The sequence below is a fragment of the Acipenser ruthenus genome, chromosome 31 (assembly GCF_902713425.1).
Source record: "Acipenser ruthenus chromosome 31, fAciRut3.2 maternal haplotype, whole genome shotgun sequence".
In the NCBI taxonomy this organism is placed as follows: domain Eukaryota; kingdom Metazoa; phylum Chordata; class Actinopteri; order Acipenseriformes; family Acipenseridae; genus Acipenser; species Acipenser ruthenus.
Window position 1 is genome coordinate 10751175 of NC_081219.1, and position 14743 is coordinate 10765917.

Sequence of the window (14743 nt, forward strand, 5' to 3'; positions counted from 1 at the left end):
TAGTTTGATGTATACTACCTGGCTTATATCTTGTGTTGATATAGCTTGTCTGTGTTTCTCTTTCTGTTCAGGTATACCTTGTCTGCATACTTTTACAAGGAAGGCCTGTACTGCACTATAAGCATTTACCCATGATGACTTGCATATGAGAACACACATTCAACAACACTGTATAAATAATAATAAAAAAAAGCTTAGCAATATTAATTTTATGAAATCACTGTGAATGATTTAGTTGAGGTTGGTCATTAGGAAAAGCCCTGTGGGTGTCCATTTACACATTCAAAAAGCTGCAGGTCCCCAATGTGAAACCAGGTAAACCAAATCACACTAGAACACCTTGCCTTATTCTGCACCTCACAAAATGCCAACTGTACAAGTACAATAAACTACGAAGATACATTTAACCTTCAAAAAAACATTTATTTAAGCAGAAGTCAATACACTAATACGAGAAACAAATCTAAAACAGTATATTTGAAAGGATATTTGAACACACATATGCTTCATTATTAAAACTGACAAAGAAAATGTTTATCACATGCTTGCATTTGTACATATAAAGGAGGGCCTGTATGTAGTAATCTATAAGTAATCTGTATGAAGTAATCCAGAAGGGTAGTCTAAAATGTGCTAGTCAGGGTCTGTGCAACCAGCTGTTAAAGGTCTAACGCCCTCCAGTTTTAATTTGAACATTGTAAGTACCAGTAGTATACATTTTCAATTCAATTACACCTCATGTACAGTCTGAAGTCTGGGTGAATCACACAGTTACAGCTGAGCTACAATAATACTTCGATACATGCGTTGCATTCCACTGGCATGATTTTTTTTTAGTACAGCATAAAAAGCTATAGTAAAAGAAACCACCAATAATGCTGCAAATGAACTTTACATACAGACAGCCGTTCAACGATAAGACGCGCAACACGTTGCTACGTCCAACAAACTGAATGTATGATCAAATACTCTTCTGGCAGAATGCATGTCTTATTTCATTTAGATTGTCTAAACAATCAAAATACAGGGTGGTTAGAAAGTCACTAGACTATATGTGCTTTTTGTGAATTTAGTTCATGGAGGTGTTCAATGGCACAAGCTTCAGTCAGGTGCTATGAGCTCTGACTGGAACACCCCTTGCCATTCTGCCTCTCGCAAGCAGAAAGTACCCATTCTGAATTGTGTGATGCAATACTGTAATAATCACTGGGGACCAGGCTGAGACCACCAAACTTATATGAGCCGAGAAACAGCTTGTATGACATATTGTAAAGGGTGTTTCAAAAGTCCTGGTTTTAAGTTTTCTGTCTTATTGCTGGTGATAATATAATATACAGTAATGTCCCAGTATACGCCACAAGGGTCAGGACTTTGGAAACACAGCACAGCCGGGGATGGAAATAAGGCTCCCATTGCATAGCAGTTTGATCTAGCCCTGGTTTAATAAGACACACCTGAGCTTGTCACCTATACACTGTGGCTAATCAAGCTCGTGAAAAAAAAAAAAAAAACCTGCAATGGGTGAAACTGCTATTAAGATATAGAAGTGTTACTTCCGTCACCTGTACAGCACAGTAATTCTAAAGATTATTTTGTATTGCAAAACGTCGTTCCTCCTGCATGTTTTTTTTTTTTTTTTTTACATTACTGAGCAAATCCTGGACTGTCCCGTGTCCCTGTGGCTCTCCAGTTTAGTTTTGTCCCTCACTAAGATAGCCTGGTTTCCGAACTGGGAGTACCAGACACTCTGACTGCGGCTCAGGTAGCTGCTCGGGGGAGACTTCTCCAGATCCTGTTGCTGCTGCTGCCAAATGAGCAGCGAAGTGTCCCGGTACCGGAGTCTGGCGAACCCCTCTGAAAGAGCCTTCTCTGCTAATGGGACGCGTCCACTCATTGTTCACGGAGTGTATCACAGGGCTTCTGTACTGTCCTCAATTCAAGGTACCAAAATATAATTACACAGTAGGAACTGAACCATGCTTGGTGCAAGCTATGTGAAGCGCAGTGCCCTAGCACTCTTATTTTGTTCAAAAAAAGACATTTGCCTTTTCGTTACATGGCTTGCTATTGTACAAATCCCCTTCACAGTGCAATCCCTTTTTCATATTTTTTTTCTCTCACTGATTCTCTTAATTATTTACCAGTACAGCCTTGACCACTCTCCATGTTTTGGCTGAGGACTCCATCTTTCTGACTGTGGTTGACAAGTATTCTTTACTGTAGCCCATATGACAAAATTACAGTAACTCCTCTTAATCCGTATATTTTCGAACAGTAGGCTAATGTTTAACAACACGGACTTTTTTTTTCAGCAGTGTTGTCTCTCATGACCTTGGCATCACCTGCGCAGCAGAGAATGTTGAATCAAAGCGAGTCATTGCCTTGGTTATGAATGTAAGTACGCAAAAATGGACTCTGGCATTCGCTAAACCAGGGAGTTCGCTGGGTGTGCATACCGTGCAGCCTTGTTCTAGTGTGACAAAACTACTTTGCATGGTCTTCTCAATAAAATGTGAACCCTTTTAAATTTAATATTATTTCCCAAGCAAAACGACATGTCCCTCCATTGCGACGGGGGTTATACAGAGAGGATATCAAGTATGGGCCGTTTCATCTGCTTGGTTTTCATCATAAACGGAGTGATTTGTTACCCAAGTTGTTTCTGTCAAGTTATCTCCATGTTTGATGGAAATTATGTCCGTGTTTCAAATATCCAATTTTGAAGTTTTCATAAAGAACCTATTTAATTTAATAACACAACTTTAACTGAACTGCATCGACACCCAGTAATTCGCTGCTGCTGCTGTCATTAGCAACCGTGTTGTCCTACCGTTGAAAGGAGTCCCTATGAAACATGGCCAAGTACGTAGGATTCCTACTACAGCTGAATCCGAACAGTCAAACAACATTAGAACGCACAGAAAATCTCAATTCGAAGAGTTGACGTGCATATGGCAGTGAAAGGAAGGAGACGAAACTGAAAAGGGTAATTTTATTACAACTGGCGTTTTAGTTTATAATGAAATACAGTAGAGGCCTGTACATGCATAGTATAATATATAATTCTCCCAACACGGTAAGTGTGCATTCTACATGTTAGTTAACAGCATTATTTATGCACTGTTTAATGCTAACTTTGTGATGGTGTTATGAATGCAGTTGTGTCAGCTGCAAATAAAGTGTTACCACCTTATGTATTGCACATGGTTCTGACAACACACTAACCCCCCCAACCCCATGCAGTAAGTTACCAGTTCGTTTCTGCTAACCTCAGGGCATGAAAACAGCAGTAGCTTTAATGGTGCTTCTCATTAATAATCCTACTTCCCTTATAAACCCTTCCATTAGTGATGCAGTTACCAACAGACACATTCTGGGCTCTTACTTATTCAATATCCCAGTGCATCTTTTGCAGAAGAGAAAGGATGTTAAAGGAGTGCTAACCAAGGCTTCAAATATGTGATTTACTACACTTTCCTATGTATCTATTTAGATTGCAGTCCACTTTAAAAATCTGAGAAAATTATAAAACGCGTGTTATCAATGATCATATTTTTTTGCATTTAAAATGAGTTTTAATGATCATATCCAGACAATAAAGGCATGCCCAATTAGGAATCTGTACTTTTCCTTGAAACGTGAGTGCCCCATAATAAAGGATAATCAAATTCCTCAGGTTTTCAGATTCTGTAACCAATACATGCTGAGTTTTATCGCATTAGAAATCATTAAAACAATCCAGAGCTTCTGGTTGCCTAACATACCCCAAACCTCCTCTGCCTTCATTTCTCTTCTCTAATATCTACTAATAACCCAAATTGCATAGTTGGGGTAGGTAGAAATCCCCATGTGTATTTTGCATGACACTCAGATGTCTACAAAAGCCTTCTTGGAAAGGACATTATGGGTAAATATCTGCATGCATGCTAAACAGAAACGACTGCTGTGTTTGATTCTTCAGACTAAAGTACTTCCCTGTGAAAACATTTAGGAGTGTCAGACTGAGTGACAGATACAATACTAGTTGACGTGGTTTAGAATAAGCATAAACCCTTTGTAATATATGTAGTACTTGGACTGCAATATATGAAACAATAACTGGAGTACGCACCCTTATTAGACTACATGATAGACACACACGATGATAATGCAAATAGCAACAGGAGAATGCAGGCACTGGTATAGTAATGCTTCCAAAGGTTTCTGTAACCATAATGTGACACAACGAGAAATCATTTCTACTATCACTTTTTATCTGTGAATAATGCTGTACTATGTTCACCTGTTGCAAGTGATAAAAAATGAACCTGCTGTAAAAGTTTGGTTCAAGGTTCAATACATGCGAAGAATATAATAAATAGTAAATATAATTGATCTGGTTTATTTAATAAGTATGTACATTTTTACCTATAGGGCTTTTTTCTAAATAATGACTGTTTTCACCCAATCATTCATAATCAAATTACTGGACTGTGGTATAAAGATAGGTCATATTTTTACAATTATGTTATATCACCACTAGATGGCGCACTTGCACACAATATTATACAGAAAATCATGCCATGATAAGAAACCTTAACATGCTGAGAGTATAGTGATGTGAAACAGTGACACGTATGAAATCAAAGCATGTATGTGTAAAAGAGTACAATCTCAGCATGTTTCAAATCTAAAAGACACTGAACATTCGTTTGTAGTGCTTTAGAGCAGTGGTTCCCAGCCCTGGTCCTGGGGACCCCCTGTGTCTGCTGGTTTTCATTCTAACTGAGCTCTCAATTACTCAACTCGCCCCTTAACTGAACTGATCATTTGCTGAATTAGACCTTTTTACTTGTTTTCAGCTCTTAAACAGTTGCAGAATTCAAGTTAGCTATAACATTTTGTAAGTAACTTGAACTCTGCAACTGTTTAAAAAGGTCTAATTAAACAAACTATCAGTTCAATTAAGGGTCTAAAGTAATTGAGAGTTCAGCTGGAATGAAAAGCAGCAGACACATGGGGTCCCCAGGACCAGGGTTGGGAAGCACTGTCTTAGAAGCTTATCATGCTGCCTTTTTCTGCTGCACAGGTTAGTAGCAGAATTCCTGTTTGGTGATGCAAAGAGGATCAAACTTCTTGCTGTTAACGCCTATGCTTTTGGTAAATGTACAAGTTGGGGCGAGTATGGAAGAATGTGATTAACAGACACAGGAAGTATATACTAGTGTAGAATAAGACACTGTAGCTTTAAGAAGGTATTTAAACAGTTGTCCTATGCTTACTTAGCTACAGTGTGTATACAACAACATCAATCATAGAAACAGCACAGCAATGTTTGCTGGTGATGTCTAACAGTATTATTGAACAATTAACTCTTCATATAGCCCTTCTGCATATTCTCAATTGGTTCTTATGCCAACCTATGTGCAGCAGCTGAACAAACTTTTCAGCCCTTTTCCCTCAGTATTGCATTATTCCAAAGCTATAATGCCTCCTCCTGTATATTCTCAAACTACATGCTGTATTAAACGTTAAATCATGTGGAAGCCATTTACAAAATGTATTTATTTATTTTGTTTATTGTGCTTTTCTGCAAACTCTTGTTTTTTCCACATAGTACTCTGTAACAGAACTAGGAACACTGAAACTGTCCATGTATATTTTATGATGAAGTACAGTGAAATATAGTGATGTTTTTTGCAGTGTGGCGTCATGGCAGTATCTTGTGAGGATATTTAGTTATAGTGCCCCCAGATTGTGGAACTCGTCGCCCCTTTCAATAGAGGTGCCGCTTCGGTCGATATTTTTAAATCAAGATTAAAGATGTACTTTTATAGTTTAGCCTTTTTAACCTGACTTAGAATTGTTTTTATCTATTTTATTTATTTATTTTAGTAATCATGCTTTTTTATCATTCTTATTAATTTCCTGTCCTCTTCAATTGTTTTATTTAAATTATTATTATTATTATTATTATCATTATTATTATTATTTTGTAATTTTTACTACTTCTTGATATTGCATACTTCTTTCTATTTTAACTGACATGTAAAACGCTTTGAGATACTGTGGTATGAATGGACAGTAGCTCACAATGTATTATCCCCCAATGATTTAGGCACCTGTCCATGAGTCACACATATATCTTACATGTATTCATGATACTGATAGCTATACTTTTGTATTTTCAGACATGATAACATAAGAAAACCTAGGTACGAGAGGAGGCCATTCGCCCATCTTTGCACATCTGGTTCCTAGTAGTTGACTGATCTCAAAACTTTGTGATTCAGCCAACAACATTACTAGCAGTAGTGCAGTCAAGGGTAAATGAGGTTAAACTGAGGTTACCCACTTCTCATTTGGGGAAAATGGAGTTTACCCACTTGTGATTTAAGGAACAAAGCGTTTACTCACTCCTACTCTCCTGTGATAAGCACATCCTGGCTATATCAAGGGTTAAAGCCAAGGCATATTCCAGTTTATTATACAAAGCGAAATGGACGCATTTAATCATGGGCAGAATCTCTTCCGATTAACCTTTATTGCACAATTCCTGCACGACCACCACAGCTGACATGCACCTAATCTCCTGGGCATCTCTGCACACCCTCAGTGCCTGGCCTGGAACACCAAAACATCCACTGCCCCACTGATGACTAGGTAGCCCATTCCACACACTCACCACTCTGAGAGCGGTCCTGTATTATGGAGTAATGGAAGTACATAGGCTGCTATAATGTTATGAGACATTGTTATAAGAGCACCACAAGGATTACTTATGGCACGGCAATAATAGCAACCAATACAATCTGACAGTTCTGAAGCACCGTATCACACATTTCATTATGCCTTTAAAACGTTATCATCATCCTTGTAGCTGAAACTGAAAACCCATTTGAATGTAGGATGACACAGGATTGGTTTTCTGGTTTCATTGGAAAGCAAACGCTTACAATCAATTAAGTGCTGTCGTCGTCCCGTCCCCCCCCCCCCAAAGATCTCTCTTTGAACAACATCTCTTTGAACAGTACATGTTGTACTGGTAATAAGAAATCACAAAACTGGTATAGTCACTCTGAGATTGACTAGACTGCATCTATATAAAATATTACTGCAAATTAGATACTATTTAAATATATACGTTTTTTTTTTCGTTCGTTGAATAAACTAGAAGACTTAATTGTCAAAAGAAACAAAAGGTACTCATGTTTAGGTCTGAAGTTACGAGTTATGAACCTCGCTACACTGCACGTCATTCGCCGTCAGGGGTCTCTCCCTGAAGCAAGTAGGTGGAGCTGCGCGCTCCCGAGACCCTCCCGAGAGCACTGCGGGCATGGCCAGTTAACTCTCTGTACGCATCACCGTTTGCACTCCAACTTTAAACTACGTTCATCAACATTTGTCGGTAAACCAATGCACTAGACTAGACCCTCTGTTGTCTGTCATCACAGCGCAACCCCATCTCCAAAAAAAACCTCTCTTTGCTCCCTGACGTGAACGCGCTCGGCCGGAACCCCACTGCCCCGCTCCCTCCCTCCTCTCCACCAACACGCGCGTGCACGCGCTCTTGCAAGGCTGCGATTGAGCCAAGAGCGTAGTACTTGAACCAAGCGATGCAAACCGGAGAACAGCAAGGGGGAAAAGGGAACGAAAACTATCCAGTAGCAACGGCAAAACAGCGGCTTTGAATTGGATACAGATTGTTTTGAATGTTTTTAGCAACAGTGTTGCTCTTAGTCGGGACTGGAGGAAGAAGAGGATTACATTGTTGGCCGTTTTGTTCTTCTTTCTTCTCGTGCGGTGGGTTTGGAGCGCTGCACAGCGTAGTCAAAAAGATCTGCACGGGGCGATACGCGAGAAAACATTTCTGCGTTTCTATAGAGAGAGAACAGATGACCCTTTTGTAGTTTCTGAAATATTCTCAACATTCGTGAAGGGATACGAATTTCAAAGTGGATGTACGTGGAAATCTCTGACTGTGTTGTAAGCAGGAGCTGTCTGCATGGACCCGCAAGAAAGAAAAGAAAAGAAATGAATAAGGGTGCCTGCTCTCCGCTGCTGTGACATTTGTTGAAAATACACATTTTGAAAGGAAATTGGAACATTTTTGAATGCGTGCGGTTAAAAAACAGTGTATCCCTTTGACAGGAAAACGATCAAACAAGTGTGTCTTTGTAGCAGCTTCTGAAGTTTTTTCTTTCCCAGATCAAGAACACAAACACGAAGTGGAAGGTGTTTTAAAACAGAAACAGTAGAGGTATGCATAGCTATGTGGATGTGCATACCGAGAAAGATCAATGAACTAACCCGCACGCTATAGCTAAATGTTACTGGATGCATTTATTTATGTATGTGTTTTAACAGGTAAAGAAGAGACTGGAGAGAGGAATCTCGTGAGCACACCATACTGAGCTACTGATCATGCGTAAAGGAACGTACTTTATTGTAGCTTTAAGCAAACTTGGAATTACAGGTCTAAAATGCATAGGCACTAAAATGTCAAAGCGACTTTTGGTCTTTAATAGTGGAGCAGAGTTATCACGCTAAAAGAAGATACATCCCCACAGGGAATATTAAAACAAAACTAATGGACAAACTTTCAATCTCCGATTTTATAAAGAAAAAGGAAACCGGCAGCTAAACTGTAAAAAAGGATTTCTAATTTGTATGCGTTGAACAGTTTTTTTGCACGTACTTAAGCAGAGATCCACGCTGGTGTACTACCACACAGTACGTGTCTGCTACGACTTGTCGGTCCTTGTTTTGGTGGAAGTGTCGCTTCTTCCCTGTCTTTTTTTCCGTCAGGATGGAGGAATGGAGACAGTGTGGTCGATGGCTGATCGATTGCAAAGTGCTGCCACCGAACCACCGGGTAGTGTGGCCCTCTGCCGCTGTTTTTGACCTGGCTCAGGCTCTGAGGGACGGGGTCCTCATGTGCCAGATGCTCCATAATCTCTCACCTGGATCTGTCGATCTGAAGGAAATCAATTTCAGGCCACAGATGTCACAGGTGAGCTTGGGCAGCAGAAACATGAAGGGGTTAATGGCTGTATATAATAGGCATTATTGTAGAAGTATTGACTGCCCTAATCTGGGCACTGAACATGTGCAATTGTGTTCCAACGAATGCATTTAAATAACATACAAAGTACCCGAACTGTACATTAAAGTGCACAGGATGAGAAATACTGTCTTTATTACTGAGCTGTGAATTGGCTTCTAACATTTATAAAAACGTGAGAAACTCGTGATGATAGGTCATGCTACTGAGTGACTGGCTGCAAAACGGCTTTGAGAGGGAATTGGTACATGACAGGAGGGAGGCTGTGTTAGTCCTCTACATCCAGTAGGGGGCAACGTGGAGTAAAACATGTACTGCACTGTGTCAGTGTACAGTGCAGTATCTCCTGGAAGGATGAGACTGAGTTAATAAGAGTGTTAATTAGCCTCAAACACGCACAATTTCGATTAGATATTATAATGCAATCGTCAAGGACATTTAAATACAATGACTACATTTTCTTATCTTTACTGTCCTTACACATTATTCGCATATCTTTTAAAATTTATCTTTTTAAAGCTTTAATTTTAATGTCTTTGAAAATGCTATAACTGTTTCTGCCATTAAAAGGGTCCTCTTGACAAAATATATCCAGCCAGTAATGTGTCTCCGGGTGGTTAGAAATAAGATTTATTTCCACTTAGGAAAGGCCAGTCTAAGTTATTTATTCTCTCACATGTACAGATAAAATGTAGCTCTCACTAGGTCATGCATCCCCTTTCTCTCTCAGTATCTCTACTAGTTACACACATACACACAGATGGTCATAGATAGTTATCTTCTCGGAGAATCTCATTAAGCTTCTGTGTATTATCTGGCCCCAAATAAAACAAGGTCAATTCTAAAATATTTCCAGGTCACTGAAAATGTGAATTGACTCACTGAGAAGAAATAATTCAATTCAGTGATGCAAAATGTGCACTTGGGAAGTAAAGGAAACCCATTCAGCCACCACACTTTTGCCTGATGAATATTTGCATCTGCATTTTGAGAGATGGAGCGAGCTCTGTGTTATGGGTGTTCCCAGCTTTAGGAAAGGGGACAAGACAGGCTGTTAAAAATATCTTCTTGAGTGTCAAGTGATTTGGTGTCAAAGCACAGCAATGTTGTCCCAACAGCTAAATCCCAGTCTGAAAGCATGTATTGAACAGTGCCTAGCTAGTTAGGTTTTGAGAATCCAGTGGCTCATGCGTTGCAGACACCTGGGAGTCAGTAAGCTTTGTCTGTGCTGCTCAATTCTGACTTCATTCCAGAATGATGACAGTTCCTGTTGTATTTCTGTACCTGTACTTACAGGGGAGAAACCACCGCCTGACTCCCTGAGGTTGCTTTTTTTAATCTTTCTTAATCACCAGTCTGTTTTTACAGCTAACAGCGCTAACGCCTCACAGAGGTTATTTTGTTTCTTCAGACGGAGACTTAAAGAGCAAGTTGCTGTGGGTATGACATAGCAGTGTTAGCTTAACTTGTATTTTTCTTTGTTGTTTACATTTAGATTTACTTTGTGTTGTTTTATGTTTCAGTGACACATCTTGGTGCTTCTTTGTGTGAGAAGGATTCAAGTTCTCTGCTGGGATTTAAGGGTTACAGTCAGTTACAGAAACTAGAACCAGTCAGCAGTGTGGAGTAGTGGTTAGGGCTCTGGACTCTTGACCGGAGGGTTGTGGGTTCAATCCCCAGTGAGGACACTGCTGCTGTACCCTTGAGCAAGGTACTTTACCTACATTGCTCCAGTAAAAACCCAACTGTATGAATGGGTAATTGTATGTAAAAATAATATGATATCTTGTAACAATTGTAAGTCGCCCTGGATAAGGGCGTCTGCTAAGAAATAAATAATAATAATAATAACCCCTTTCACACTGGCACTCTTATCCGGGGCCCGACCCGGGTTCTGGCTACCCGGGTCACAGTCCCACGTAGTGTCAAACCAGGTACCTGGATTGTACCCGGGTTGACCCAGCTCCCAGCGACCCACGTCAGGATGTGGGTCGACACACTTTGACCCGGGTTTAACGAGACAAAAGGCATGATAAGCCGTAAGCCGACACAATAACAAACAGCCACGTCTGTGTGAAGGTTTCGCTTCCACAAGGAATGTTTCTGTTTATTCTGTTTAGCTATATTTTTGTTTGCTTGAGACACACCATGAGCCAGATTGCAGCAGGGATGAAGAAACATTTGCTCTAATCAACATTTGAGCCGACGGTTCAATCCAGAGAAGCTTGGATGGAAGCGTCTGTAACAAGCTGCTTCCGGGGCATTGATGCGTGCATTGTGCACTTGCGTCTGTCACCCAGGTCAACCCTGCATTATCAAAAGCAGTGTGAAATCACATCACCGACCCGCATGACACCGGGTCAGGTAGAGCATGCCTGTGTGAAAGGGGCTTAGGAGGCACATATAAACCATTCTGTGTGTTTGAAACTGTAACGTTTTGCTACTGTGTTTCTTTTCCAATTTTCCTTTGTCTCTTGTATTATTCAGCAAACACACATTTTAAAAATGCTTTCTCTACCCAAGCCAAACCAGTGTGTAAAAAAGTATTTATTTGTAAGAAAAAAATTAGACGTGTCTGCTATTTTTTTTTTATTCTTTCATTGGATATCATCATCTATGGTGATCTCTTGTACTGTGCTGTAATATTGAATGAGAAAATGTGGAGATCATTGTCAGATACTGAGTTAAATGTTCTTTTGTTTTGAACAGGTGCTTGTAAAAAGGGTTAACTTATTAAACACAGATTTATAGTCTTACAAATAACCCATGCCATCTAGTTTTGTTAACTAGAAATGTATCTGTGCCATTTGATGTCTGGATTTTCTGCCTGTGTCATTGGGCTAAGCTGTTGGCCTTATACTAACCTTTTTGGTGAGTTGTCGCATCCATTGACAAAGACTAGAGCCACAGGGGTAAATACACAGCATCTGTAAATATTATTATTGACATGAAGGGGTAATCCAACTAAAACCCACCATCCAGCTTGTGTATCCCATTACAGTTAGAGCTGGAGGAGCGGACAAGTGATTCTATCCTGTAATCGTATTAAACTGATTGTAAAGCAATTTATGCAGCCAATATATACAGATCAGGGCATGTGTCAGTCAGGGAGTGCAGTTAGGATATAGAGCAGACTCACAGCAAGCAATTTCCTGATCCAATATTGGACAGGTAATAATCAATGCATTTAGATCCCTTTCTTATTTAAAAGCAGGAAGCAAACATGTGCAAACTGTTCACCAAAGCCTTAAAATACAACTGAAAGCATGCACTGATAATCGATCAATGAATGTTCAAATGAGGCTTGCAAAGTAAATTTAATTGCATTGTCATTTTGCTTCTTGATAGTGTGATTGGCAGCCAGCAAACCATTTTGGCCCCCCAGCATCGTTATATCCATTAGGACCTGACCCATTTCCAAGGCTGTTAGTTCAGAGTGATTGTAATCCTCAAGTCTTGTTGGTTATTGTTAGGGGCATGGGTTTCCAGGGCGATGTGGCCAAGTGATTTTCTAGACACCTTGTATATAGTACAGTGCTGTCCCTTTGCAGTGTCTCACAGGCTTGCCTTGATTCCCTCTGAAATTACTCATTGACTTCCTGCTGTTTTATTTGCTGTGACAACTACTAGCTCTGGCATTATCTTCCCATGCTTTCCCATTGCAGTCACCTGATAGTACTCCAATGTGTAGCTTTGATGCCCAGTCAGTTCCCTTCTAGTGCTGCACCTTGTCAATTTCCTATAGTATCTGGGTTAATACCTCCATCTCCTGGGTTCAGAAGAGTCTACAATGATAAACTGTACTCTATTAAAATGTTCAGTGACAGACATTTCAATTAAATCCTTTCTCAATGTCTTCTTTGTTCTTGATAACAAACACTCAATAGTGGTTTGTCTATTAGTCTTTCTCAATGTCTTCAGTGTTCGCAACTGCTTTTAGTTATGGATGAAACTCTGTACTCTGTTATAATGGTTTTCTACACCCAAAAGAGCGGCTCACAAACAATTTCAGTGGCAATAATGCAAGTCATTTTGGCCAGGGGGACGGGGTGATTGGATGGCGATGGTAATAAGCAGAGTACAATATGACACCATCAGAAGTGACATTTTAATCTTATGTTAGATTGTTCTGGGCTGCAAGTCTTCTTATTAACAAACACAAGGATTGAAATGAGTATGTTTCAGAGCGTGAGTCTTAGGTAATGATAGTACCCATGTCAGTGTTTGTCTTTTTAGTTGCAAAGGTTTGTCTAATGTTACAGTCTGCCCTGCAGACTTTTTAATGGCAAGGACTTGAAATATATTTTATTATTATTTTTCTTTATAAATGTAGTCGTCGCCAATGATTTGTACCCCAGTTTTCTCCCCAATTTGGAATGCCCAGTTATTATTTTTATCCCGGTTCACCACTGCACCTCCCGTGCCAACTTGGGAAATGACGGCAGACACACGTGTCTTCCGAAACGTGTCCTGCCAAGCCGTCTTTTTTCACGCAGCAGGTCTACAGCGAAGCCACCAGACCTATAGTGCCGGAGGACAACACAGATCTGAGTGGCTTCTACAGCAGACCCGCAGGCGCCCTATCGGCCACAGGAGTCGCTGGTGCGCGGTGAACCGAGGATTACCCTGCCGACCTGAGCCCTCCCCACCCAGGCGGCACTCAGCAAATTGTGCGTTGCCCCCTGGGAACTCCCGGCCACGATCGGCGATGGCATAACCTGGGCTCGAACCAGCGATCTCCAGGCTATAGGGCACGTCCTGCACTCCACGTGGAGCGCATTTACTGGATGCGCCACTCAGAAGCCCCTAGTATGTGAATATTAAGATAAAAACCACCAGGATTGTGTTGGGAAAAGATGCTGAGGAACACCAACGGCACCACAGGCAGTATTGGTAAGCAAAGTGTTAGGTTGTAAACCAGTACAGTCTGTTCAGTACAATTAAAGTAAACACAAGTCACTAGCCCTGGGCTTTAACCACTGGACCACACTGCCTTTTTATTTCTTTAATCAAACAAATACAGTAAATAAAACTATGATCAGGAATAAAGTGGCACGAGAGGAGTGCATTGATTAAACAGCATTGTGAATTAGGTGGAGTTCTTGTTGACTGACATGATTGATTATTTAGCAGAATGTGAGCAGCAGAATTGAGGCTGCCTGAAAGGCATTGTGAAGCTGCCTACAATAGTCAGGCCCGCACGACTCAAAGATTGGTTCAGGAGTGGCCGATGTCAGAGAGCGAGAATATAACGAAAGGTAATGGAGCTATGAAAAGAGGGTTGTACAGGCATTTATATTAGGCTGTAGGCTGACATGTATTTTATTTTTGTAAAGATCGATTTCAATTAAATCACAATATGATGCATGTCATGCATTTAATAAGATTTGATGCTTATGTATTCATACTAACATTAAATCAGACTTAATCATTCAGGGACTGTCACAAAGACGGCCAGAGTGGGTGGCGTCAGACCGGAAGCAGGAATACACAGACAGAGACGGTGGTGATGAGGAGCTGAGTGCAATGGCTGCACTCAGCGTTTATTTAACAAATAAAAGGGTTTAACAGTACAAAAAACAGGACACGGCACTTGACGCCAAAAGAAACATATAAACAAAACGGACTAAACAGTGAACAGACAAACGGACAAACACGGTGAGCAGATAACACTAATTACTTTACTTTAGACTTTCTTTT

At 40.4% G+C, this 14743-nt stretch overlaps 2 protein-coding genes across 3 annotated transcripts in view; one reads left to right on the forward strand and one right to left on the reverse strand.

Moving 5' to 3' along the window:
• Nucleotides 1-274: 274 nt before the first annotated feature.
• LOC117396953 (putative uncharacterized protein BRD3OS) lies at nucleotides 275-2824 on the reverse strand. The gene has a single exon (XM_033995377.3). The coding sequence runs from the start codon at nucleotides 1892-1894 to the stop codon at nucleotides 1640-1642; it is 255 nt and encodes an 84-aa protein (XP_033851268.1). The 5' UTR covers nucleotides 1895-2824; the 3' UTR covers nucleotides 275-1639.
• A 4574-nt stretch (nucleotides 2825-7398) lies between these two features.
• LOC117396942 (guanine nucleotide exchange factor VAV2) overlaps nucleotides 7399-14743 on the forward strand; it is a 157117-nt gene continuing 149772 nt past the window's right edge. Inside the window, exon 1 of one of the 2 annotated variants that reach the window (XM_059005559.1) lies at nucleotides 7399-8992. In XM_059005559.1, the coding sequence (XP_058861542.1) occupies nucleotides 8789-8992 (204 nt within the window). In that variant the 5' untranslated portion in view covers nucleotides 7399-8788. The remainder of the gene's footprint in view (nucleotides 8993-14743) is intronic. The other variant, XM_059005560.1, reaches the window with a different exon arrangement.